Consider the following 27,820-nt stretch of genomic DNA (forward strand, 5'->3'; position numbering starts at 1 on the left):
AATAAACACGTGGTTGAATCCGTTACTTTTTAAACTCAAGCCCTCTACCGGGATTATTTTTCCCTAAGTCTATTAAGTGTGTTCACCACGGTGTGTCGCTAGTGTATTTTTGTGTACAAAGTGTCATTCTGTGATTGGTTCGCAAAATCCGGCACTTCATCCCAAAGTATTTGGTGTTTTTCTCACTGATTTCCCACGAGTTTCCTTATCAGATTGTTATCAAACAGTTCTCAGTGAAGTGGTGTGCTATTAAAATCAAACGTGGAAGGTCAATTTTCCCCCCTAAAGTGACTAAAAGAGTGCAAACGTGGCGAGTGAAAACAAACTTTTGCACAGTTTTCACTTGGATTTTCTGAGAAAAACAGAGCATTTTCCAAGTTAATTCACTGAAATTCTGGGAATTGACCCTTCTGTGAACCTAATTTTTCATCCCAGTGTGATTTCAGAGGAATACTTCTCTGCCAAATGTTGAGGAAGGTAGGTTATGTCATTCTCTTGACTTTGAGTTTTGCGCTGGTACTTCTGGAGGCTCAAGTGGCCCCTCCGCTGCCTTCTGGGGATTCCAAGAATGGGAAGAATGTCAAACTGCCTCCCTGTAAGTCTTGTCGGGTGTTAGTTGAATCATTTGAAGCTGGTGTCCGCAAGACGGAGAGGAATAAGCACGATGGGGGCGATGCTGCATGGGAAGAGGAGAGACTGGGCAGCTATAAGACAAGTGAATTGCGCCTGGTGGAGATTCAGGAGTCTCTGTGCAATGACGTGACAAGAGGAGCCAGTCAGTGCCATAATCTCGCTGAAGATAGTGAGCAAATACTCGAGAATTGGTGGTTCAAGCACCAAAATGAAGAGCCAGATCTCTTCAAGTTCCTCTGCATTGGGGAATTGAAAGTCTGCTGCCCAGATCACCATTTCGGTCCCAATTGTGATCCCTGCTCAGATTGCCATGGCAATGGGCAGTGTAAGGGAAATGGCACTCGAAAGGGCAATGGGAAGTGTCTCTGTGATCCAGGATACGCCGGAGATGGCTGTACCGAATGTGCCCTACAGTACTACGAGGCCTTCCGCGATGAGACCAAAATCCTCTGCTCACCCTGCCATGCTGCATGTGCCAATAGCACGGGATGCAGAGGCCCTGGGCCAAGGAGCTGCAATGCATGCGCCAAGGGATATGCTGCAGTGTCCGGAGGCGAGGGCGGCGGCTGCCTGGACATCAATGAGTGCCTGGAAATGCGAAATGCTTGCCAGAGGAATCAGTTTTGCGTGAACAATGAAGGCTCGTTCACGTGCTTGGAATGTGATAGATCGTGCAATGGGTGCTCAGGAGATGGACCGGATCTCTGTGATTCCTGTGCTGACGGATACGAGCTCAGGGATGGACTGTGCACGGGTAAGTGTAATTGATAAAATATCTATCGTAAAAGCAAATGCATTTGTCAAGATTAATCGAAGAATGAATCAGTTTGGCTGAAAAATCGGTAATTTTTCTCTCATGCAGGGGCCCAATCAAGTCTAATAAAAAATGAAGTTATTTTTCACTTTTCCTTGTAAAAATTTTGCAGATATTGCACCGCGACTTAAACAAATTTGCTCATAGTTCTTGTATTATTTCGGCGAACTTTATGAAATATGTATTTTTAGATAGCTTTTAATGCACGATTTCGAAGTATATCAGACTGATAAGTCAATTCTCTTTAGGAAAAAACTTGCCAAAAGTCTTCAGTGCCTCTATGCAAAAACGTATGGAAAAATGAAATGTCGAGAGACCCCTGTCTCATGTTTAAGTGGAACTGAACCACGTTATAATGTAATTTAGCTTCTTAATCTGTTTGTGCAGCTAAATTATATCATGATAACGATAAGGCTCAATTTTATTTAAAAATAGGTGAAAAATCCCAATTTCAAAAGTGCCTCACTTTCAAAGGTGCCCCAATTTTCCCTACATTTACTTACGAATCAACAGAAATCATGCGAATTTTAAGTTTCTAAATAAACCACGCCCAAACACGTATAAGTCACGCCCTCTAGAATTCAGAATTTTATGTAGGGTATACCAGATGAGATTTTTCATTAGATTTCTGAATATGTCAATTGAAAATTGTCTCTTGAAATCTCAGATAAAATATACTCAAATTTAATCGAAATCGATTGATAAACACCGAAGACATGGTCCGATTCGATTATTTTTGATCATAGCTTAGATCAGGGAACATCGAAGGGGAATTGCGACCTATCGTTGCAAAGGTCTTGGCCTCAACTACAAGATACTAAAATTTATAGAAAAAGCATTGTCTAGTTTTCAAAGTATTCAAAATAGAATTTTCGAAAATAGATTTTCGATTAATCAGAACTTCGATTAAATTGGATAAAATTGTTGGTTATGAAGGTTATGAATTACCTGAATGTAAAGACTATTCATAATTAATCTGTGTTAAGTAAATCGTCCTGTGATATTCCCAGAGAATATCCAAACCATATATCTGAATGTTATTGTCAAAATTCTCCATCGGAAATATTTTCTTTATTTAAAAAAAAATCCGTATCAAACTGGTTCGTGAAAAATGTCTATGATTGTGATAATCTGATAATGTGTGATAATGATTAAAGATCTGAAAAGAGGGAGTCAGCCATGATTATCTATTTTATTCTATCCCTAACCTTTCATACCTGAGCAGTCGACTTGCCCTCTTTAAATCGCTATAAATCCTTTCTTCCTTTCGATATAAATTTCCCTATAAATAGAACATTCTATAAGCTTGCATAATCCCTATTTTCCTTGTTTCCTACTTACAGGTTTTCAATAGATTTCACAGATTCTAATCTCGCGTGTTCGTCCTCGGAATCTCTCACAAAATGACATTTCATTTTTGCTATGGCAACACTAAACTAAACAATGGCTGACCCGGCTGACCCCTCACATTTAGTACATTCTCATTTCAAATTCGAATCTGCAACACTGAATGTAAAGACTGAGAATCAATAAATCCGGCGAAAAAGGATCCGTCTTTCTGATATAACTTCTTTAGTCACAAGATAATAACCTAATACTTCCTTTACACAACTATTGAGAGCAAATAATAACTAAATTCAAAAGATAAATGTAGATTTCTTAACCTTCACTTCAATGGAATTTTGCACGAGGTCTTGAAAAGAATGATTGATTAATGACTTGACAAACTTGACAATCCGTTTAGTACACAAAAAATTTATAGTTCTAAAAAATTATTTCGGAGAATTTCCACCAGAGCGTATGATGTTCTTCACCAATTGTCATGGGCCCGCGCGCGACCCCAATACACTCAGTGACTCAGTCCAGGGATTATGCACATTTTCGGGACCAAAAAAACGCGCGAAGTGGCATTACACATCGAGAAAATTTGCATACCTGCAGGCGCTTTCTTCTGAATAAATCAAATAAAATAAATAAAATAAATAAAATAAAACTCTAGAACGAATTTCGCGCGGAGTAAAAGTAGTTCAAACAAAAAGATTCAACTGTTTAATTGAAATGCATTAACAAACAGTACTCTTTGGCCAGAGTTCTTCAATAAATGGTTAGAATATTTAAAAAATTTACCTTAATAAAAGAAATTAAAGTTTTATGCTGAAAAGAAGCAAAGTGCTTTCAAATTGCCCGCGTCGCAACATAATATACATTCAGGCGTATTTCAAAAATGATTTCATAAATTGACTCCCAATGATAGGCAAACTTGCATAATTGTATGTGCATAATTCCGTCGGGTGCATAATCCCGAAGTGCATAATGCCGGGACTGACTGAGTGTATGCATAAGCGGTTGAAAATGATGAATGATGATGATTTCATCGAAATCACTTGATAAACACCAAAAATACAGTCCTGTCAAGACATTTTCGATTATGGCTCAGGCCAGGGCACAACTACGGAGGAGTGCAACCCATCGTTGGAAAGGTCTTGACCTTAGCTTTAACATACTAAAATTTTAGGAAAAAGCCTTATCTAGTATTCGAAATATTCGACATAGAATTTTCGAAATCGATTTGTTCGATTAATCGGCCATTGGATTAAATAGGATGGAATTAGGGTTTCATGAGAATTGTAGTATTCCACTAGGGCTTTCCAAAACACTAAAATTTTTCAAATTCTGTCACTTTTAGAACTGGAGATATGGCCATTTAAAAATTCAAATTTGGACCCCTTATAGCTCGGGACAGGAGGGTCGGAGGGACTTAATTTTTCTTTTAATCAAAAGCTCTTATGGCGTCTACACACTAGAAACAATTTTCGTCAAAAATTGCCTTTTTTAAAAAAATTCTGACGTTTCTGCTTACAAGGATAGGGGAAATTTTCTTTAAAAAGGCATTTTTTAAAGATGATAATCTATCCTCAAAAATATGATTTTTGTGCAGATTTTATTGAAGGCTCTCCTGACAACTCCAAGTCGCTATCTCAAACCGTTTAACATTTAGCTTTGAAAACAGCCGGACGGACGGACAAACAACTAACGATTTTTCTCACAAATCATTTGATTCGTAAAGATATGTAAGAAAAGTGGTTCCGGAATATGAAAACTTTGATGTATCAAAAATAAAGGGACGATATTATCAATACAGTCGCAACCGTACACTGGCATAAATGAAAGGATCATTGTGGATCATTTGAAAGTGTTTCTGTTTTGACACTTATATAACTCTTAAGCAAACGAATAAAAACAATGCAAAAGTCATCTTTGAGAGAAATATGACATGAACAATAAGTTTACGATTAAACATAATCTATCTATCTTGATGTGCATTCAAAATTTCAAGAAACACTAGTGAATAGTGATCCTTTCAGAGGATCAAATATGATGTTTTTTCCTGGAAAGATGAAATATGATCCATCCTCTTGTAAAGGATCAAATATAATCCAATTTGACTCTTTTATTTTTACGGTTTTTACTAATGTATAATCTCAAACCTTTCAAAGATTTTACAGTTGGAAACGTAAGCGCCAACTGGCGGAAATATTTGAAAATTTGTTGTGTAAGCCCTCTTTCGGCAAATTTTCCAGTCTTTTTGTAGAAAGCGTGGCGTGGGCGTGACGTGCAGTTGTGTAATTCTTTTAGGAAAGGAATTTTTTAAACTCCTTGAGAGACGATCAAGCTAAGTCCTGAGTCGGGAATAAGAGTTATATAACTTGGTTGTAAACTAGTGAAATAGCTTGAGGTTGATCGAAGCCGGATAGCAAATGCAGGGCGTTTTAGTTAAAGGACGCACAATCAGTCAGCCGCCATAGTTAATTCAAGTCCTTCCAGTCCGCCACGATTGAATCAGTTGATAAAAATAAATACAATCCACTAACTCTTGAATGTGTTTGACTCAGGGGACTTGGTCCCCAATGTTTACATTTCAAAAAAGTTTTCTTGAATTCATTGAGCGTAAATGAGTCCATTTTCACTCAATGCAGATACTTCAGGGGAGAAGCGGGAGCAATATGTGACCATGACACGGTATTTGACCTACCTGGGACTCTGCATAGCCACTTGTGTGATCTTCCAGAGTTCTACGTGGATTGCCTCTCTCGTAGGCCTTGCTGTGGCTCTGTACATCTCTGTGTCTGAATACTGGCTGGCTGGATCATCGAGCAAAGACCAAAGCCCTACAATTCCTGACCATCTGATCAATGAGCTGCGCGGCAAGTGAAGATAATGTTACCAAGACTGTTTTAATTGTATGTTAGATCAAATTGGCATGTCGCGAGTGAACTTTCTCAGGTGTTTCTTCTCTCTCATCCAAAAGAAAGCGAAATGTGACACAAGAACGAGAATTTTAATGCATGAAAACAAGATTGACTCGTTTGTTTTTTCTTTCTTTCTTAAAAGAAAAAAAAGTTTGTGTATAAGTGAATTAGGAAAATATTTATTGGCTCTTGGAAGATTCAAAAATAAAATCCAATGGCAAATTCATGAGACAAAATCCCCAAGACAAAGAGTCATTCAAGTTTTTCTTGTTTTTTTTGTGTTGAGCTTCTTTAGCAAATTTTCTTCACACTTTGAGTTTATGATGTAATTTTTTCGTTAAGCAAGATTTACCCACAAAAGCCATCTTCAAATTCTCTCAGGCGAGTGCTAATTTGATTGAGTCTGTGATGAAGATGATCGACCAGAGATTCTGTGGCAGTATGTGTATGTCACAAAAGTGAAAGTGAGAGAGACACAAAGAGATCTTTTTTTTTTCTTTGCAATATTAAAAGAGCCTAAGAGGAGGTATTATAGAGTTTTGTAGAAAAAAAAGAGAGAAGGAGGAATATTGGAGACATGATAAGAATTTTGATTGAGAGAAAATGCGCCACAATATCTTGTGATTTGAATTAATTTTCTTCAATTGCCCAGTTATTTTCAGGCTTTTTTTTTATTCACTTTCTTGACCGTATCACTGTCAATTTACTTTCACCTCTTTTTTTCTTCTTCACAACGACTCTATGTTGCAAAGATCAGCAGAGAGAGATTGAGAAGAACCACGCGGGAGAGATTTCCTTTTGGATTGACTCCTCCACTCTTAGTTAGAAGACATAAAACCGTTAGGAATAAAATTACAATAAATTATACATTTTTTTCCTCTTATATTTCTCTTTTGATCGAAAATACTTGTGTAGGTATTTCACATTTTATGCACTCGATTTTATAGTCATAGAAAATATATAATACAAAAAATTAAGGTGCAAACACATTGATCGGCAGAAATCGGATTGAATCGTTAAGTTTCAGCTATTTAAGTTCAAAATTGTGAACGTTTTGTCAATTTCAATTTGTGTATCAGATTTGACAGTTCAGTGACAATGACGGGTGTTACACTTTTTCAAAGAAGAAGAAGAAGACGAATATTGAAATATTAAAGCATTACACCTAAAATAGAAAAGTGCAGTGATTTTGATTTTCAGGAAATTAAAGTTTGCTTCTCAGTTTGCAAATTTGTCGCTAGAGGGCTCAAAACATAATGTGCTCACAGGAGTTGCTCTATTATTTGACAGTTTTCAGAAAAAGGACCTGTCAAAAATGATAGAAAATTAGTTCCTAAGCGTGACATTGTATTTAGAGATTATAGGATTGTGCCGTTGGCGGCCTTCCTACTGCAAACTCTACTTTACGTCCCTGACCTGCTTCAGGGTGAGTGGTATGACACTCTGGCACCATTTGTGATGGAGTCAGTATGTCAGGGAAGGCTCAAGTACGGATGCTGAGCTTGGCATTCCCGAAACAGAGGGCCATTACCTGTTGAGTGTTAATATCATGAAAGTGATTGAACAGATTTATGTTTGCTTGGTACGTAATCCCAAGAAGTTTTTGTGTTTATGCACAGAGAGCGACAATCAGAACAAGTGACTCCCAACCCACAATTTAACCCAAATAGAGACAGGAAAAAATTCCTGCCTCCACCCAGGCTTGAACTGGGGGCCTTTCGCAATCTAGGCGAATGCTCTACCAACTGAGCTATGAAGACACTGGCTCTGACTGTCTTTTGCTACTGATATCAATTAATTGCCAACGTGCATTTCAACTCGTTTTCGACTCGTTCCAGTGTTAATATCAGGAATTTATAAGGGTTACAGGACCGAGTATAATGGAACCGATAGTGTAGCGTTTCTGGGTATTGATGGTTCTCAAACTAGGGATAACATGTTCTGAGAAATTCGAACCTAACAGATTTGATAACTCGAGAAGCCTAAGCCCTATGATTTTTTAGGAACTCATTGGAAACTGCAGAAACTCTTAATTAGCAGGTAAGTACACTTTGGAACCAACGATACACTTTGGTACCCATAACTCTAGACTCACGAAGAATATTTGGGAACCCATTGGGAACTAAGAAAATCCCTATATTCTTTAGAACAATCGTAAATCGAACTATTTTTAGCATAAACTGATTACTCCTGTTACGCCTTGTTCTCAAATACTAGTACGACTAGTACCGTGAGACCAGTAACTGCGTTAAAATCAACTTATAGTGACCCATTTTTATGGATCACTCTCTGAAAAGCTGTGCAGCACTTGTGCATTAAATTGGGGAGAAAATCTCGACTAAAGAAAAGAATTTACTGGAGACTCTCATTTGGAGAGATTGAACAAAATCGTTGATCTCAGAGATGATTTATGCCTGACCTAGAAACGCAGCTGCAGGTATAGATAATGCGAAAGCATGGGGTAAGTAAAAAATAACTGATAAGGCGAACTACACAGCTGTAGCTGCAGTCAAGGTACACCTACAAAAAAATAGAGATAAGACTAGCACATGATCTGTCCACAGGTTAGGGAATAGTGTCATCTCATCGGGAATTTTAGTATAAAAGGGCATCCGAAACTAGCGTAAGTACTTCAGTTTCCAGTGACTTCTTCCGAGAGCAGTGGTTGTACTTCGAAGGAGACAAAAAAAAACACTTTTGGTATCCAATATACTTGAGTATTCAATTGCTGTTCCACTGGACTTATCACTTGGAGGAAGTTTCTGAGAAAGAGAGACTTACTACAAACTAAAAGAGGGAAAATAGAGAACTGAAATTTCCAACCGTCTTCTGCTTTCGTTTAGTAAACTAGCTTTTGAACCCTAAGTTCACGTTCTAAAGCACGCCAGAGCTTGTTATACAAAAAGAACTATATAATGTTTAATATCCGTTCATGGGTAAATCTTTCGACGTGACGAAAATCGAGGAGTTTCGTTTGAGTAGTTGAAGATCTCATAGATAAATGGATAAAAGTATCGAATATTGAATCTACGTAAAGGTCCTGTTTCGAAGGATACATCAGTTGTAGGTTGTACCACGCCTAGGGTCAAGGACTGCCAATGATCGTTACAAAACTTAGTAAAGATAGCAGAGAAGCATTTCTATAAAAACGTAGAGTTCCTGGAAAATCCATAACAAGAATACACTGGACTCTCCGATATTCGATTGATTGGGACCGAAAATGACAGATAAATATCGTATGGGTTTTTATCTGTCATTTTCGGGGATTTTTGACTTTCTCTGTAATTCACCGCTCTCATCCGATTATCGGAAAATCAAATATCGAAGAGCCCTGTGTAATTCAAAACAAATCTCCGAATCCATTTATGGTGTCTTCGACCGTTGAATGGGAACACAGTTTCCGAATAGGTCGTACACACTGCATCAAATGTATGATGAACCCGTATCACTGTTACTAGAGTGTTACTACTCTAATGTTAGAGTTTAACCGAATAAAAGTCAAACGCATAAGGTTCTTTACATTTTTGTAACAAAAGTCCTAGGGCCCCTAGGTCGGACTGTTATTCAAAGAACCGCTATGGATGTTACTGAACTAGTTCTCCATGATGTTGATTGTGTTTCGAAGATATGTGAAACTAATATTGTACAGTAGAGTCTCTCAATCGGGCATATGGGGCAAAATGTCATCTAAATTATCAAGAGATTTGGACATCAGGGTCATTGTGAATTCCACAAAAAGCTCTCAATTATAAGGAATCACGATAAAACAAGGGGAACTACAGCAAATTTGAACAAATTTGCTTTAAAATCAAACGTGAAAATTGACGACAAATTTTTGCGCCCTATTGAAAAAGAGTCGATTGAGAGAGAGTCTACTGTAGGTCGTGCACACTGCATCAAATGTATAATGAACCCGTATTACTGTTACTAGAGTGTTACTACTCTAATGTTAGAGTTAAACTGAACAAAAGTCAAATGCATAAGGTTATTTACATCTTTCTAACAAAAGTCCTAGGGCCCCTAGGTCGGACTGTTTTCAAAGAACAGCTACCGATGTTACTGAACTAGTTCCCCATGAAGTTGACTGTGTTTCTAAGATATGTGAAACCAATATTGTTCAACGGCAAGCGCAGTCTGTTCTTGATTATACATTTTGCAATATTTCTAACCTACAAATTCAGAACGTTCTGAGCAATAACAGTGTTTTGGCTTACTGAACGTCTTGAATTTAGAAAAAAAATCATAGACTGTTATGTTCAAGGACTTTTGTGTAATTCACCTTTCGATTCGATACAATAAGAGCATAAAGCGACATTTACGTTTTTATTCACTAGAGTTTATAAGGAATGTTACCACTTTTTTTAATTTAAAATACATTTTGAAAAACTTGCAATATCACTTAAGAAAAACAAAATAGATGTGGATAGAAAGTTTGGGACAAAACGGGCAAAACCATTTTATCGTTCTGACGATCAATGTGTTTGCACTTTTAACACTGCTTTGAGCTGTACAAGAAACACTGTCACACTGAATTCTATTGCTTCTGGCACTTGATATGGAAGAATGCAGAAGAGTTTCTCTGGATGCAACATTTGGAAATTCCCCTGTTTTGTGGGCAATAGAGAGAGAGAGAGAGGATTATGCCTCTGGTGTCCTTTGCTCAATACCTACTCGGAAGGGATGGTGACGGGACAAAGGATGAGGATATGAGCTAGGAAGGAGTGGTGTCAGTTCATTCGTATCCAATATTGTCTACTTGAGGCTGAAGCCTAGCGATCACGTCTAGTGGTACTTGATCACCAAGAATTGCTTGGAGATCGATCTTCTGGCGAGCTGGGATGGATTCGTAAGAAGCCAGTTCGATACCTCGTTCCACTTTTTGGATTTTAGCATCCTGGGGAATGAGGTAGGACTGTTGGGCCTGTCGGATGGCTTCATCTGTGAACTGGGCACCTTCCTGTGGCCTGGCCAGACTCAGAGCCACCAAGCAGCTGATCAACAGAGCACTGACAAACACTTTCATTTTAAATTCTCTTCCAAGATGTCCTGGAAGAAAAGAATCCCGCACGAAACGGATTAGGACAAAATTTAAGAAGCTAAATTACTCAAAGAAATCGCATTTATTGGCTATAAATCGCGATTTTTTCTCATAATTCCCACTTTATAGCCATTTTTGTCAATCAATACACTCTCCATTGAATTATTGCGCTATTTCTGAATATTTTCGCGATTGATTTTGCTATACGCAATCTGATTTACGACTCTCTGAAATCATAAGAGTATGCAATCTTTTAATATTTCAAAAGATATCAATTTTGCATTTTGTCACTGTCCTTGGTATTTTTTAAATTATTTTTTAAATTATTTCTTTACTAAAATTTGCATTTTTTGAGCAATATTTTGCAAATTTATTGATTATTGCACTAAAAAAACTCCCGATGCAAAGATTTCAAGCAAGAACTAAGATCACAATTCGTTCCTTAACCCGGATTCTCTCTGGCTTACACAAATAGATTTTGTTGAAAAGAAAAAAACTAACACAAATACTGCACAATTAGCACTTTTGCTGATCTCAAGTGGATCCGTGAGAGGAAAAGAGGCAGATCACTGCTAAAAACTCACCTGATCACGAAATGATTTATCCAGTGGAAGTGCTCGTATAGGAATGCTAGCGGCGGCCTCTGGGCTGCTTCTTATATACCAAGCACCTAGGCAATTCCCCACTGCCGAGATGATCTTTTCGTGATCATCACACGTCCCGAGAGTCAGGAACAAGAAATTCAAGAAATATCTCCCACTTTGCACTTTCTTTGGGCGGGAGAGTAAGCGATCGCGGGCTGTTTTGTCGTCTCTTGAAAGAACATTTTGAGAGGGAATCCAATCTGTCGTCTATGATCTCACAAATGTAGCATCTGAAACGGCTATATTGAAACCATGAGACCTTGAAATAACGGAGAAAAGAAGGTGAAACTCTCTGGCGGGAAGATTAGGATGATAATTGAAGGAAGTTGACATGTTAATTGGTCAGTGAACCAATCTCCCAGCTTCCAAACTCTCTATATTAAAAAGCAATCGTGTATACGAAATATATTGGTTGACAAATTGATCGTTTTTGCATTTTTGGTGGCATTTTGTTGCGTTTCTTGGCTTTTCAGCATGATTTGAATGTTGATGGGTCATGCGAAAAGTTCTCGGTCTTTCTTTAAAATTCGCGCTTTTGGGGGAAGAAGCTTAATTATAGAAGCTAAAGAGACTTAATCACAGCGAACAGACTGGGCTTTTCTACATGGTCATTGCTTTTTTACGCCTTCATTGCTTTTTTACATGTGGAAAAAACATTCAAAAAAAATGCGGCATCAAACAAAATTTTGCATCAATTTAATGTTTTTTCCGTTCTCTGAGACAATATTATTTAAAAAGAAAATGATATTTTAGTAAAATTGGCCAAATATAAATACCTTGAACAAAAAGCAAAAAGCATTTGCCCGCTCAATTGCTTTTGAAGGTGTCATATTGACTTCTCCATTGCTTCTTTGAAAATCGATGAAAAAAGTAAAAGCCTAGTCTGTTTCCTGTGAATATAGCACTTTTTCAGTGCAGAAAAAGCGGCTAAGAATGATAAAAGAATTGAACTAATCATTTATTACAGTGCAGTGCCCAGAAAAAGTTTTCTTACTTAAGGTTTTTTAAGTGGTCTTTAGACTAGAGGTTTAGGATCTTTGTCCTTAATAAATCCAATCTTAAGTCCAAATTTTCCAAAAATTCTTTACTGATCAGAAACTAAATAAATTAAGCCATATGGCTAAGGCTTAGGTCTGAAACCCGTATAAGTCGAATAGTAGAATCGGCTTATCGATTTGTCCTGAAATTGTTAGTTAGATTAGCGGTTTTGATAGGTTTTGCATGTTAGGCAAATGTACAGACTGCAGATCTTGCTAAAAGTGGATTTTTGGTCAAATTGAGCTTGTTCTTGGTAGTGAACTTGAGATAATTTCCCAATTTCTGAATTTTAAAGCAGGTTGAAGCACGGGCATGTAGTGTAGTCACTGGTCGTACGGCCTACGCCATATTTGGTAGCCATTTTGTAAAGAAAAATGTATTTTTTTATTCATTTTATTTTCTCTAAATGTGCAGAGTTTTGGTTTAAAATTGTCTACATTGGTAATATAATTGATAAAATAAAACTATAATATATAACAACTTAATAAAACTAATTGGGATGCATTATTCCTTGATGCTTCTCACATTAACTGGAGTACATTAAATGTCATTTCTGATGTTTCTGAGGCCTTTAACATTTCAATTCTTTGATTTTTCATCCATTCAACAGGCATGTATCAATCACTAAAGTACTTGTACCTCTTATAAGGTCAGTACTAGGCCCATTTACATTAATGACCTGACTACAACTTTGAATAGCAACTGCTGTAATTTCCACTTCTACGCAGATTGTCATACATTTCCGTACAAAAATGTGGTATATTTTTTCTTAAGTGGTTTTTTAGTTTTGGTATAAAACCATAAAACCAAATTCAATCATTTTAAAACTTTTACCAAATGAAAGAGAATTTAATGTTAAGTTCTTAGCACAAAATTTATAATGATTGCACGAGGATAATAGTTTCTAAAACCTTTATGAAAAAGACGTAAAATTCGCAATTTTTTGAATTTTTTCTGAAAGATTTTCTATCTGTAGCACCAGTAAAATTTTAAATTCAATAAAAATATATTCTCTGTATATGTGGCTACCATTTCGTGTTATATTTATTTTTGTGGGGTCTAAAGCTTAAAAATTATAAAGAAATTAAGAAAAATATACCATTTATGAATTAAAGTGCTCCATTCGTTAGTTAATCATCCTAGCCTGGGACTTGCTTTGACACAGAAAAATCACAGGTGTTGCTGATTTACGGTGGGAGACTGCGTTACACTCGTCTCCCCCTTTACCCCAATCAATATTATTTATGTCCGTTTATTCCTTACGTCCTTTTTGTTCGTGCCTGCTCCTTCCCCTTTTCTCCTAGAACCTGGTACAACATGAGAAAGAGTTTTCCACTGTTTTCACTCTGGAGGTTGGTCACCAACGCTAAGACCGCGGTGGCCGCTATTACTCAAATTTGAAATTCTTTAAGTTCAGTATCTCTGAAATATGCTTTCAAGAGCACTAGCTCAAAAAATATAATAATAATAATAATAATTAAAACAAATCAGAAGTGATCATGCAAATCGGTCTCACACAACCAGAAAGCCATTATAATGCACCTTGATTTACTTAAATTAAAAAGTGGCTTTTGCAACTGGCTAAAGTGGCCGGTACAAAAATATATCCTCTTTTAAAAAAGACTCTAAAAAATATTTGTGCTTTTCTCAAAAAATCCTTATAAGGCTTATTTAATGGCTCCAAAATAAAGCTTTTGAGGAAAAAAGGTTAAAGATCATATAGAAATTAGATCATGAAATATTATATTTAATTTTTTTATACAGTATTGCAAAACATTAAGTCACTTTTGAGGGTCATTACTATGCAAAAGCAATCCATCATCAAGCCAGTCAAAGATGAAATTGTTGTTTCTTAAAGCTTCTTAATCAATTCGACGATGGCAATGTTCTGATCCTGGTTGGGATGGGAACTTCTTTAACTGTCAGTTAATTTTGGAATAATGATTGATGGGTAAGTACAAAAAATTTAGGTAAATAAAAAGTTATTTGAAAAAAAAGGACAACAATGTGATTGCGAAATGCGCTTAAACTTTTGTCTTCGATAGTAAAGTCTTTTAGCAAATTTCGGTGATTTGACTTCTGAAAGATTAAGTTTGTTTAGCAATCTACACTCACGATGTAAAGTCATTCTAATAATTTTGATAATAGGCAAATAATTTGTAAAATCATTTGCTCAAAATAGAAAGAGAAATTCCAGAAAAACTGGAAATATTGAAGGAAATTCCAGTTACACAAATCACAATCACGAATTAGTGAATGATTGTTCATTCATAATCTGGCTTTTAAGATAAAATTTAAGGAATTACCACGATTGTTTCTAAATTGATGATAAGGAAAAATCTTTATGATTTTTGCGATAAATCAATTTGACTCATAATCGGCATTTAAAAAATGTTATTCTGTATCTTATCCCTAAATTTATTCATTATAATATAATATTATAAATAATAATAACATTTAAAATACTTTAGTTCAATCGAAAACTATGATTTGGTTGAGCTTGAAAGTACAAGTTATACTATTATTATTATTATTATTATTATACTTGTATAATTATAAAAGTTTGAAAAATACGATTTAATTTATTAATTTAGTTACACAAGAATTTTAGTTAAATCGATAAGCTTTTCCTAGTCATATTACTAATTTAATCGTAAATAATATTATTAAAAGAAAATTGTGTTTACGAATTAGCAAATAATTTTTAAAACATTACTGCACCGCATTTTCGGTATAAGTTATGCGATTGGTAAAAAATACCATAGAAAATCCATAAATAAAATTAAAGAATCAAAATCTGCAAAATTTTTGGCGGGAGTTTACCAAATTATTTGGGAAAACCTTCTAACGGAAAATTTGATAACCTGCAGATCAAAAAATGGAAAGTCCAGTGTGATTGGAAGAAACTGTGATAAGAAATTGGTATAAATATAGTGCAAAAAGTGAGAATAGGTACACTTGGAAGAGAAGTTTCAGTGAGAAGTATTCAATTAAAAGATTTTAATCGAAATGATCAGAATCGTGCTTGTACTTTGCCTAGCTTCCGTGGCTCTTGGAAGAGGTAAGACCGTTAGAACACCGCCCTAGATTTTAAATGTGGAGCACAGAGGCAAAATGACACATATCCTATGCTTTAGCCATAGGATATGTGTCATTTTACCTCTGAGCTCCACAAATATCGTTTACCAATAATTTTCTTTAATCATTGCAGTTCTAGATCTCCCAACTCCACATGATTTCATCAGTGCTGTGCAAGATCTGCAAAATGGAGCAGAAATTACTGAAGACTTTGAAAGTCGAATTGTGGGTGGTAGTACAGCATCTCCTGGACAGTTTCCCTACCAAGCTGGTTTGAGAACATCTGCAAACGGCCATTTCTGCGGAGGATTCGTGGCCAACAATCGTTGGGTCGTTTCTGCTGCCCATTGCACTGTTGGACGCACAACAGGCAACACAATCGTTGTTCTAGGTGCTCATTCCAGAACCACCGGAGGAACAACCTTCTCCCTCTCCCGCATCGTTAATCACCCAGACTACAATGCTGCCACAATTGCCTGGGACGTCTCAGTTGTACAGACAAGCAATACTATTGCCTTTACCAACCTAATCCAACCCATTCCTCTGGGATCTAACCACATCGGAGGCGGATTGACCGCTGTGGTTTCCGGATGGGGCCTAACTTCCTCTCCTGGAAGCATGGCTGCCAACCTTCAGTTCTTGCACGTGCAAACATTAACCAATGCAGCTTGCCGAACTGCTCTGGGAGCCAGCGGAAGTCTAGTCTTTGATCATAAGATCTGTGCCGGAGGAGTTGTAGGACAGGGAGTTTGCTCAACTGATTCTGGAGGACCTTTGGCTCTAGGCAACACAGCTATTGGCATTGTTTCCTGGGGAATTCCCTGTGCAAGAGGCTTTCCAGATGGATACGACAGAGTGTCGTCCCACAGAACTTGGATCTTGGCACAATTCTAGTCGTTTTATTTTTGGAAGTTTTATGTATTCAATATCGATTTATTTAAAAAAATAAATGAACTATTTATAAATTGGTAATAATTTCCCAACCATGTTATCACAATTTTCCAGAACAGGGGTGACAATGATAACTTATTTTCGATACTATCGACTGTCGATTCTGAAAAATTTAAACGATAGCTTAACTTCCTGTAGCTAATTTAAATGTTTATCAACAGTCTCATTATTTTAAGGATGTCGCAATGACTGACCCAACAATCCGTAAAAGGTTGACATTCACTTTATCTGACGGATATAGATTAATCGATACTATCGATTCGATAGTATCGAAAAGTTATCATTCCACCCCAGGACTAGAAGATTTCAAAAATCTTCGCATATATTTTAAGGTTGCCGAGAATGGGGTTTTGTCCATAAATGAAGAATAAAATTGAATTATTCCGCAATGGCCAAAATCGATGAATTGAAGTTCGAAAAAATGAATGAAAAAATGGCAGGGCGGACAAAGATTTTCCAACAATACTGAGGTCGAGTTTGCAGTTGACGTCTATTTCGACGACCTGGACAGAACATACTGCAAGATGGGTATAGAGGCTATCCAGCATCACTGAGAAAAGTGTGTCGACCTACAAGGAGACTATGTTGTAAGAGGATTGTAGCCTATTTCGTGGTTTTTCAATAAACTTAAACTTAAACTTATGTTGAAAAATAAAAAATAAAGTTCAAAATATTTTTTGTTTTCGCTCCGAGGCCAGGAACTTCTGGGACTGCCCTCGTACTGTTCCCTCTTTAAGATCGAGCAGTAAAAAGTGAAAAAAAATTGTGAAGGAAAGTGATTATATTTAATGTATGGTAAATTAAGCTAATTCGAAACCTGCTCTAAATGGAAATTTTTCTCTATTCCAAATGGAAACGTCATTGTTTTCACGATAAATACAGTACTAAATTATTATATTTAAATATTTTCTATACCACAGTTTCATTATTTAGTTAATCTTGCTCCAAATAAAGCGAAATCCATTCATATTCACAAATTTTAATTTGTTAATTTCTCAGAAAAATTATAAGTATACCTTTTCACCATCGAATTTTTCATAGATCGACCATGTTTTCCAATGAAAAACACAATGAGGTGACTGTTGTATTTTCGTTTTGTTTAACATTTATGTCATATTTCTGGCTAATTTTAGTTAAATTAAGTGTTAATCTTTATTGTTAAAAGTACGTAAAGTTTTCAAATGAAATAATTAATTATTTCGTGAACAAAAACGGTTTTTGTGAAGTGTCTGCAAATGCTTCAATAGGAAACCCCGGAAATATGATTTTTTTTGGAGAGATTTTCTTATTGTTTTAGATGAGAAAGGAGAAAAGACCAGGAATAAGAACAAATCTTGCACTCAGGAGCAACTCAACAAGGTTTTAGAAGCCTTTCGTTGCGGTTTCACTTACACTGTTTGTCTCCAATTAGAAACTTTCCCTTGTCTCCATTTCGATTAATATGTTTCCAATAGAAGCATTTTACGTTAGCGTATTTTTCTTGTATTTAAAAATTTTCAAATTATATGGGAAGAGTATCAGCGATCGGCAGTATTCCTCGGATCGTCACGTTATTCCCGTATTGTTGCTCCAAATCAAATGAATTTTTAAAAATTATTAGCTACTTTTTACCAATTAATTCTTACAAGAATGCACTGCATTAGCTCTGATTTAATTTATAAAATCAAATTTCCATGAAACACCTGATTGAATTCATGACGATCCGAGGTACAGATTGCAAATTTGCAATTACACCTAATTTTTATTAATTTATTGTAAAAATTAAAAATTAAAATGCACAGATATAGTTAAATGGATCACTAATATACCAATTAGCATGCACAAAAATACCAAATAGTATTTTGAGGCTTATATTTTCAACTAAACATCTAGCATGTCTTTTAACATTCCGATCCGGGGTGATCTTCCCTTATCTAAAGAATTTTCACTAAACTGTAACATTCTAGAAGAGTCAAGGAGCTAATTTATCTAATTTCAGAAAAAATATGAATTTAATGTGTTGAATCTTCTGTCAAAGTTAAAGCGTCTGAAAATGGTTTTGAATTAGAACATTTACCCTAATGCATTCGTCATACTTACCTCCAGTTCGCCTTTTCTGACTCTTTCTTCTGCACCAATGAAGAATTTTTTCTTCCCAAACGCAGAAAAAGTTTCGAAAAGTACATTTTCCTTCCAATAATAGAGAACAATGTTCTTTTACAAAATTCTTTCTGAAAACTCGTGAAAAATGTAATAGAAGAAAGTACACTTCATTCGAACGTTCATGCCTTCGAAGTGTGAATTTTATTTTATTTTCCTAAGAGTTACACATAATTATTACATATTAATCAATAACTGATAATTTAATTAATTTAATAGAAATACGCAAGTCTCTTAGAAAAAAATAAAAGAAAATTCACATTATTCGAAGGCTTGAACGTTCGAAGAGAGAGTACTTTCCCTTATTTGTTGATTATTTTTAATTATTTGATAAACTTAAGCACTTCTCTTGAATTACGAGAGCTTTTGAGCTGACCAATAACAACAAAATTATTTTATTTTTTTGCGTGAGGAGAAAGTGGCGCGGCTACTTGCCAATTTTGGTAACTCTACCTTATTTGCTATTGCTATTGAAAACTATAAATTATGCTAGTGAATTAACAACTCGCCTGTTCCACATTTTTACCATCTCCGATGCTACCATGAAATTTCCATTTCTTCATGAGAATTTCCTACACACCTTGTCTCTCCGCGGCAATTTAATGCTTCTGGCCAGTGGAAACACGTGATCAACGAGAGGAAATTTGCCATCCGAAGAGAACATCTTCTCTCACCGTAAATTGAGATGTGGAGCAATGCGAATGATTTTCCCACAGATTATTACAACACTTTCTCCGGTCCGTGAGCTTTGGAGGAAGATGAATGTTGAATTACAATATTCAAATAGCAATGTTACACAATATTTGCACACATTTGATGGAGACGCCGAAGGAAAGATTGGAAATGAGGAAGAATGAAAGAACACGTTAATCTACTTTTATACGATTTTAATATTCACTTCTTTTGTCTAAGATAGTTTATATTTTATGAATGTACATTAGAAAAAAGGACTCCTATCTCTTACTAGAAATTTCATTAAATTACAATTTAATGACTTGAATCATCTTAAATAAATTGTATAATAATTTACTGCAAATTAAAAAATAATAGTTTTGTCTATTTTTTCTCCATATTGTCCTAATAAAAGTAATACGCACTAAAAAAAATGCATAAAATGAGGAAATTAAATTTAAATGCACATCACATTGGAATGTTTTTATTTTACTTTTTTTCTTTCTCTCTAAGGAATGCTCTCTTTTTATTTTTTTATTTTCATCGCAAAATTGCAATAAAATGTTATAAATAATTTTCTTTCTTCTTTCAATACGAAACGCAATCGCCATTTTCATTTTAGATGATAATGTTTTGAAGTTTTTTTTTTAATGTGCAATACTTAGTCATAATTTTGCTGTAGATCCTTCTCTTTGAGACCTTAATGACTCTTTGACGTAGATTAATTGTTTGTTAATCTAATTAATTAATCTTGTTTATTCTTTGTCGGAGGAAGTGTGTTTGTTTTGGGAAGAAATATTTGTAATGGAATTTGTTGAGGTTTGTTGAGTTTTTAAACAGAGAAAATGATATTTCTTAAAATTGTTCGTAAATGTTTGTCAATTCCGAGTGCGGATTTATAAAATGCTCGTAAATAGTAAAACCCACTAAAAAGTTTGTAATTGTTGGTTTTTCATCAATGTTGTTCGTATATGATAACGAGCATTTTTATTCTTTTACAAACATTGTTTATAAATGTGCGTAAACGCACAAAAAATGTTCGTAAAAAATTGTCAATTGTTCGTAACGTTTTGTCAGATAAACAAAAATGTACGAACAAATGTTTGTAAAAAAATGCTCGTCAATGTGAAAAGTCAAACTTTTACGAATTTTCTGTGGATCATATGATTGTTCGAGTATTTCCTAAATCCCCAATAAGAATTCACAAACATTTACGAACAATTTTACGAAATATTTTCTTCTGTGTATAAATTTTTTAAATTACTTTTTATTAAAGATCTTTTTTTTTAATAAACCTCAGCAAATTTCGATATAAACATTTTTTTTCATTATTAATGAATTCAGAAGGATTGATAATACAAAAAAATAAAAATTTTGTCAAAAATGCGATAATCCTTATTGCAAATATCTGTAATCGTTGAAAATTTTTAATAAAATTTCGAAATTTCAAATTTTCGTTGTTCAAAATTCACATTTTACGAATAATTTCGTTTTAATGGAAACACATTGACACAGAATTTCTGTGTTGTAGGAGCTCTATGTTCATGATAGCCAAGGGGTGATGAAAGAGGTGTTTGAAATTCAAATAATCGTGGCTTAGTAATTTTTGTCTTAAGGTCCCTGCATACTGAGCCTTTAAAAAAATACTTTTTTAAAGAAAATATTTCCTGTCATTGTAGGGAGAAATGCCAAAATTGTCAGAAAATTACTGACCAAAATTGCTCCTAGAGTGTAGACCCCATTTACACATCGAAAGCAGTTTTCGTTAAAAATCCCCTTTAAAAAAATTTGACGTTTTTACTTACAATGATAGAGGAAAGCTTTTTTAGAAAAAGCATTTTTTACAAAAAAAATCCTCCCCAGTGTGTAGAGGCCTTGGTCATTGAGCTATTTAACATTCAGTCAACTTGCTGTGGCAATATATTGTATATAATCTAAGAGTATAAACAAAAATTAAAAATTCAAGAAGATTTGAGGAACCAAATAAGTGGGCGAAATTGCAAGCAGAACGAAATTTGGTACAGTCGCCCTAATCTATTTTAAACTCAGACTTTTTATTTTGATATATGTTTGATAAGAATAATAATAATAATAATAATAATAATAACAATAATGCTACACTGCACTGGTAAAAATAAAAGGATTAAACTGATCCAAATTTGATCCTTTTATAAAAGATGGATCAAATTAACATGTTCTATTATGATAAATGTGCATTCAACGTTTGAAATGTGATCCATCCTTTGCAAAAGGATCAAATTTGGATCAATTTGTTCGTTTTTTTACCAGTGTGGCACAACATTTCATGAAGGAACAGGCCTTCCCACAAGGGGATTTCTAGACATGCATTATTATTTTTTCTTGTACGGGATTAGGTTGCCAGTCTCATGCCCGTGGAATCAAGTGTAGTGAAGCTCACTGGATGCAATTCGAACACCTTTAACGCCAGAAAAATTCCTGGTGACCTAAAAAGGATTCGAACCCGGGACACTTGCATCATAGAGCGAGTGCTCTGGAATTTAACTCATTGAGTGTTTGATAAAAGCTTAAAAAATTACAATAAAAAAATTAATAACCAATAAAAGTAAATAAAATAACCCTTGTAGATATTTGAATTTTAAAGAAAACAAATTTGTTTTACGTTTGATGCTTTAGAATGCATTTTTACATTTTTTTTCTAGGGCTAACTCTGAAGGAGTAGTTAGTTAAAAATAGGGTGCGGACTTTATCGTGTGACTTTAAGAAATTTTTTTTAAAAAAATGTTATTAAAATTTTGTAAGAATCATAAAACCAGTGACCAAATAAATGTTAAACAAATAAGAATTAAAATTTAATAGAAATAAAAGTTAGGTTACGTAGTCTGTTGGTATCATTCGTTTATTTAACATTGAGGTTAATTTTTAACGAAACCTCAATCAAAAAATTGACGAAATCAAATAATATTTTAGAAAGCAATGACTTAAAAATTACTTGTTTGCTACAATTTTTACCATTCATTCGTTTATTTAATTTAGTGTTTCGTTCAAAATCATTTTACCAGATCAAAGAATTTTGTTCAATTTTAAACAAGTTTAAGGCTTTTTTAATTAAACAAAAGCTAAATTTTTTTTCAGGTTAGTTATTGTAGGTTTATAGCCTTTTAACTTTAATTTTTTTTGACAGATTTCACATTTAAAAATTCAAAATTCTGTATTAGAAAATTACAAATTAGCCTTTTAAGTCTTTTACTGTCAAAGGGTAAATATTAATTCTTTAATCAAGCGGATATCGTTTTGTTTAAGGTTATAATTAAAAAAGCGTTTTTAATTGTCAGAATTAAGAGCGAAATAAATTTAGTGGTGCTGAAATTTCCCAATTTGTAATAAAAAAAGGCCTAAATTTTTCTACTTGAGGCTTGGAGAATTTTTATAACCTAAAATATTCCTTTTCTTTGTTAAGGTTAGGTACAACATAACCCCATATTTTAAGATTTCTTCTTGGCCAAAGCTAATTTAGCTTTTTGTCGAGAAATTTATCCACTTCATGTCGTCCTGTGACTAGGTTAAGCACAATAAGAGCTTCAATAGGATTACGGTACACTCTCGCACAATCGGATCTTTTTCAATGGGGCGAAAAATTTTGTTGACAATTTTCACGTTTAATTATGAAGCTAATTTGCTCAAATTCGCTGTAATTCTTCCTATTTTATCGTGATTCTTTATAATTGAGCGCTTTTTGTGGAATTTACAAGGGGTTTGACGCCCAAATCCATCGATAAACCGGATGACATTTTGCCCCAAATGCCCAATTGAGAAAGAGTCTACTGTATGCCCAATGAACTTCGCTATGATAAAAATTCTATGTCAATGTGTTTCCACCTTAAGGTTTTTTTTAAATAGATCTTCCTCTCAACAATTTAATGTAATACTTAAGAAAAATTCAATAGATTACAATTACAAAGATTTGTAGTGAAAAAATTATTAATAATTTTTCAACTACAAATATAATCTGGCACTCTCAAGTTCTTTTCTCTCTTTTTCTTCTTGTAACTTTTTTTTCAATTCCTATTGGAACAGTTTTTGTTATCAAAGAAAAATAAAGAAAAATCATAATTAATTAAATAAAATCTTGGGAGATTAAATTAATACAATCTAAAGGGGATTTTCTGTGGATCTCTCTGTGAGAGATAATTCACTACAAATATTTCTTAACTCTTCTGGGCTCTGAGGAGTCTGGAGAGGATGAGGAACGATTGTCCTCGACTTGTAGGGATGTATCCACTGGGATCTGTTGGTATTTGAGACTCTCAGCATCGTCTTTAGGATTATGTGGGGGTATCATAAGGGATTCTGGTGAGGACATTTCCTCTTCAATGATCATCACTTTCTCATCAGGATTTTGAGAGGAAGTCTCGGGATTTTTTTCATCCTCTGCCGTGGCATTTTCTGACTTTTCCACAGCCATGGAAATCTTCTCAGTCGAGACATCTAGGGATTTTTCAATTGGCTCATGATGCGTCCGGGATTGTTCCATTTCGTCATCAGCAAAGGGAGCTGATCCATGTTCCCTGCCATAGAGACTAACATCCTCAGGCAGAGGAGGATATTCTGGATTAATGAGTTCATGGTTGGCCAGTTCGTCTTCCTCAATGTATGTGTCCGGATGACTGACACTCTCCTCAAAAGCCGGCGAAGTACTCACCGTGTCTTCCTCACTCGTGGCCGAGAATCCCCTGGCATTGAGCCAGTTCTCCGTTGTGTCATTTTCCGTAGATTCCTCATCCCGGAAATAAGTTGTATCGAAGGTTTCCGTCTCATTAGAACCACCATCCGGACTGTAGATTGTTGTGTCGTAGAGCGTGTCATTTTCCTCATCGTTGAACGTTCCATTGAGCACAAGAAGTTCTCCTGAACTCTCCACAATCGGCGTCGAAGCTATGAGGAATACATTGCTGCTAGATGCACCCTGATGATCCTGCTCCTCTTCGTAGCGTTCCTGCTCAACATACGGCATCTCTGTTGTCCCACTGGATGAATCCACCTCGAAAATTTCATTTGTAGAATCATCCGCTGAAGCCACAGACCAATCACTTGTACTTGGAGTACCTGCAGTTGAGGACATCTCAATGTGATCGAGATCCTCTCCTCCCAATTGCAATCCCTCAACTCCTACAATTGTAATGGGCTTGTTCTTTCCATTGTGATCCACAATCACCACCCTATCTCCCATCTGCACAACAGCCGGATACAATTTTGCATCAGTCGGCTGAGTACTGGACTGGAAATTCTCTAGGTCATCTTCAGTCGTGGATATTTCAGTCATATTGACATCCTCTGGTGCCTTCACCACAAGATTCTCCTCAGTCACAGTCTGTCGGACACTCTTGTTCGTATCCCTGGTGGATTCTTCCTGCTCCATCTCAATATCCTCCAGTTTGTTCACTCCGCTGCCCTCGGTCGACGCCACTGGAAAAATTGCGGGAGTTGTGGAACGAGGTGTCTCGGCTGTGGTGTCTGTGCTCATGTGAGTCTTAGCTGTGGGAAGCGAATCAATCTTGGGCGGATTCGTTATTCTAATCTCTTCCACCTTGGTGATTTCTTTGATTTTTATCCCAAGTTGATTATTGTTGGGCAGAGGATAGAGGATCGTGGAGCGTACTGTTGTACTTGCATCTTTATTGTCCAGAGTTTGGGTGGTTGCTGTATCCACAGGAGATGTGACCAATTGCATTTCAGTTGGACCAACTTTAACGTTCTCTGCAAAGATTTAAAGAATTCGTTAAGAAATTGTTATTCTTTCTTAACAAATTTCTTTGACTATCAATAAGCCGGGTAGGGGAATTTAAGGCAGGAGTGAGCAAGAACCGTTTGAAATCGAATACGTTTTTCCAAGTAGACGTTTGTTCAATTTCAAACAGTTCTTGCTCACTTCTGATTTAAGACTTCGCACGTACTTCTGGCTTCGAATACTTCATATTTTTTCCCTATTTCTGCACAAGTATTATAAAAATTTATCTTCTATGAAATATTCATACGAGGTATGTTCAAAAAGTAAAGTGAATTTTTATTTTCCTCGAAAAATGCTTATTTATTCATAAAAATCTATTTTGTTCCCTTTACAGTAATCCCTGTCAGATATAATGCACTTGTGCTTAGGCTTTTTCTAATTCTCGAAATCCTTCTGATATGCACTTTTTAATATGGCTTCAAGTTCTTCCGGCGATGGGGTCTTTAGCTCCTTAATTGTATCAAAATGTGATCTTTTCTGGTAAAAACGATAGTCGCGGTATGATTAAAGCTTTGGTTTTGACCACAAATTTACGAACAAACTGGGATGTATGCAGTAGTTCTCCGAACAAACTTCCCTACCACGCGTTTCATGTCAGAAACATTCAAAAAGAATTGCATGGAATGAACGAGCTGATATGCCCAAAAGCTCAAATACTTCTTTAATAGTGATTCCTCAATTTTCCATTAAAAAAATGTCTTCAACGCTTCGACATTTTCATCGGTATTTGGCGTTCATAGCGTGTATCATCGTTAACATATTCTAGGCCTTCTGTCAAGAGCCTGTACCACTTACTAAAATGTTTTAGTAAAATTTTTTAAAATCAAGTATGGATAGGGAAAGGTGAAGCTATATTGAAAACGCTACTTTTCGTATATTTCTAAAAGACCCTGGACTTAGTTATAATTTGATTCAAATCCAGAATTAATTTATTTGTCGATTCAAATTATATTAAGTTAAGGCTCTGCTTCCTCAATGTAGCACTAGCTCCTTCCCCCTTACATATAAAATTTTAATATTGCATAGAACGTCTCTCTGTGGTTTATAAACTGAAGTAGCATAAAGTTAGGAAGTTCTTTTCACTATGGAACTTTATTCATTGGATTTTCAATTTTTTCTGGCCTAGTTTTAATTTTAAATTTTATAAAATTGTTTTTTTTTTGAAAAAATGTTTAGTAGATCAACCCATTTTAAGTGGCATAACTTGATCTTTTAAAGAGTTGCAAAAGAAATTAGAATAGTTTTCATTAACAATTTTTTGTGATGTTTTTTTTTATCAATCTTCCAAAATATTAAAAAAATATCCATATCGGTGCCACATAAAATACCGAAAAGCTAAAATTTTGAAAAGTCAAAATCCCGAAAGAAAAAAATACATAAACCCAAAATCTTAAAATCGAAAATCCCGAAAGCCAAAACCTGGAAGGCACCTTGGGTTTTTGGCTTTCGGGATTTTGGCTTTCGGGATTTTGGCATTCGGGATTTTGGCATTCGGGATTTTGGCGTTCGGGATTTTGGCGTGCGGGATTTTGGCTTTCGGGATTTTGGCTTTCGGGATATTGTCTTTCAGGATTTTGGCGTTCGGGATTTTGGCGTGCGGGATTTTGGCTTTCGGGATTTTGGCTTTCGGGATATTGTCTTTCAGGATTTTGGCTTCCGGGATTTTGGCTTTCGAGATTTTGGTTTTCGGGATATTGTCTTTCAGGATTTTGGCTTCCGGGATTTTGGCTTTCGAGATTTTGGTTTTTGGCCCCAGAATTATACTTTTCTTGATTTTGGCTTTCGGAAATTTAGCGTCTGGGTTTTGGCTTACAGGATTTTTCTTTTCGGGATTTTGGCTTTCAGGATTTTCGATTTCGGTATTTCGGATTTCGGGATTTTAGCTTGCGGTATTTTGGCGTTCGGGATTTTGGCGTGCGGGATTTTGACTTTTAGGATTTTAACTTTTGGGATTTTGGCTTTTGGGATTTTAATTTTTTGGATTTTGGTTTTCGGGATCTGAAAGAGGACCCCCGTTATATGTATATTTGTCATGTGGGATCTCTCCGTTTACAATTAAAGTTTTTCCAAAATATTTAATGTGAAAACAGTATTTTAAAAACTTTAGTCATAGTAAATTAAGCTCAGCTTTGGCAAAAGTTTCCATCGACAAAAATGCCCTCAGATAAATGGATAAATGAAGAAATTATAAACCATTTATGCATTTTTGCTTTGATTTAAAAACATTTATATCCACTTTATGGTTTTTTTAATGAGAAAAATTAAATTATTTACTGAAAAAGATTGATTCTTTAACTGTTAAAGGATGTTTTTTCCTCAAACAAAAACAATATTTTTTGTTTCAATATTTAATTTGAGTATTTGGATTTTATTTCAAAAATATATTGTGAATGTAAAAATCATTTTTATTTGCTCAATGAATGAATAGACAGCTTTACAATTAGCATCCGTCATGCTTTCCAGGTAGTTGTATGAAAAATCGAACATAAAAAGTATAATAGTATAAAAACATTTGACCTAAATATTTAAACTCTACTGTTAGGTGATCCAGTAAAAACGAAAGAATAAAAGTAATACACAAAAAATAGAAAAAAATGCAGAATTTAAAGATACCTTTGGGGAATTAAACTACTTTAAACACAATATTAAATTGTATTCAAAAAGAACCTTTCGTTTTTATAAGAGTCTTAAGTTATCTGTTTAAATTTTTTGTATCCTTTTTTAGCGAAGGAGAAGAATTTTGCAGGCATTATCTTACATCTGGTAAAATACTTCTTTAATTTCTTAATACCGACT

General features: G+C 35.1%; 4 protein-coding genes and 1 non-coding gene across 5 annotated transcripts in view; 2 read left to right on the plus strand and 3 right to left on the minus strand.

The window, feature by feature from the left end:
* The first annotated feature begins 109 nt into the window (after positions 1 to 109).
* On the plus strand, positions 110 to 6,580 carry LOC129807219 (cysteine-rich with EGF-like domain protein 2). The gene is made up of 2 exons (XM_055856332.1): positions 110 to 1,387; positions 5,425 to 6,580. The coding sequence occupies exons 1-2, from the start codon at positions 466 to 468 to the stop codon at positions 5,658 to 5,660; spliced, it is 1,158 nt and encodes a 385-aa protein (XP_055712307.1). The 5' UTR covers positions 110 to 465; the 3' UTR covers positions 5,661 to 6,580.
* An 804-nt stretch (positions 6,581 to 7,384) lies between these two features.
* Trnas-aga (transfer RNA serine (anticodon AGA)) lies at positions 7,385 to 7,457 on the minus strand. Its single transcript has one exon. It is a non-coding gene; the product is annotated as a tRNA-Ser (tRNA).
* Positions 7,458 to 9,953: 2,496 nt separating this feature from the next.
* LOC129807220 (uncharacterized) lies at positions 9,954 to 11,420 on the minus strand. The gene is made up of 2 exons (XM_055856333.1): positions 11,320 to 11,420; positions 9,954 to 10,743 (listed from the first exon to the last, which is right to left on the minus strand). Exon 2 carries the CDS (start codon positions 10,718 to 10,720, stop codon positions 10,430 to 10,432), a length of 291 nt encoding a protein of 96 aa, XP_055712308.1. The 5' UTR covers positions 10,721 to 10,743; positions 11,320 to 11,420; the 3' UTR covers positions 9,954 to 10,429.
* A 4,006-nt stretch (positions 11,421 to 15,426) lies between these two features.
* LOC129806717 (chymotrypsin-2-like) lies at positions 15,427 to 16,389 on the plus strand. The gene is made up of 2 exons (XM_055855489.1): positions 15,427 to 15,478; positions 15,629 to 16,389. The coding sequence occupies exons 1-2, from the start codon at positions 15,427 to 15,429 to the stop codon at positions 16,387 to 16,389; spliced, it is 813 nt and encodes a 270-aa protein (XP_055711464.1).
* Positions 16,390 to 22,636: 6,247 nt separating this feature from the next.
* The window catches only part of LOC129807221 (uncharacterized), a 32,258-nt gene continuing 27,074 nt past the window's right edge, over positions 22,637 to 27,820 (minus strand). The window contains exon 6 of the mRNA XM_055856334.1: positions 22,637 to 24,993. Coding sequence (XP_055712309.1) covers positions 23,432 to 24,993 — 1,562 coding nt within the window. The 3' untranslated portion in view covers positions 22,637 to 23,431. The remainder of the gene's footprint in view (positions 24,994 to 27,820) is intronic.

Source organism: Phlebotomus papatasi, chromosome 3 (genome assembly GCF_024763615.1).
Source record: "Phlebotomus papatasi isolate M1 chromosome 3, Ppap_2.1, whole genome shotgun sequence".
Taxonomy (NCBI): domain Eukaryota; kingdom Metazoa; phylum Arthropoda; class Insecta; order Diptera; family Psychodidae; genus Phlebotomus; species Phlebotomus papatasi.

Bases quoted from the DNA above. Each gene is read 5' to 3' on its own strand.
- LOC129807219 (XM_055856332.1), top strand. From the start codon at position 466: ATGTTGAGGAAGGTAGGTTATGTCATTCTCTTGACTTTGAGTTTTGCG. The intron at 1,388-5,424 runs GTAAGTGTAATT...CACTCAATGCAG, and splicing joins CAGGGATGGACTGTGCACGG to ATACTTCAGGGGAGAAGCGG.
- LOC129807220 (XM_055856333.1), bottom strand. From the start codon at position 10,720: ATGAAAGTGTTTGTCAGTGCTCTGTTGATCAGCTGCTTGGTGGCTCTG.
- LOC129806717 (XM_055855489.1), top strand. From the start codon at position 15,427: ATGATCAGAATCGTGCTTGTACTTTGCCTAGCTTCCGTGGCTCTTGGA. The intron at 15,479-15,628 runs GTAAGACCGTTA...TAATCATTGCAG, and splicing joins TTCCGTGGCTCTTGGAAGAG to TTCTAGATCTCCCAACTCCA.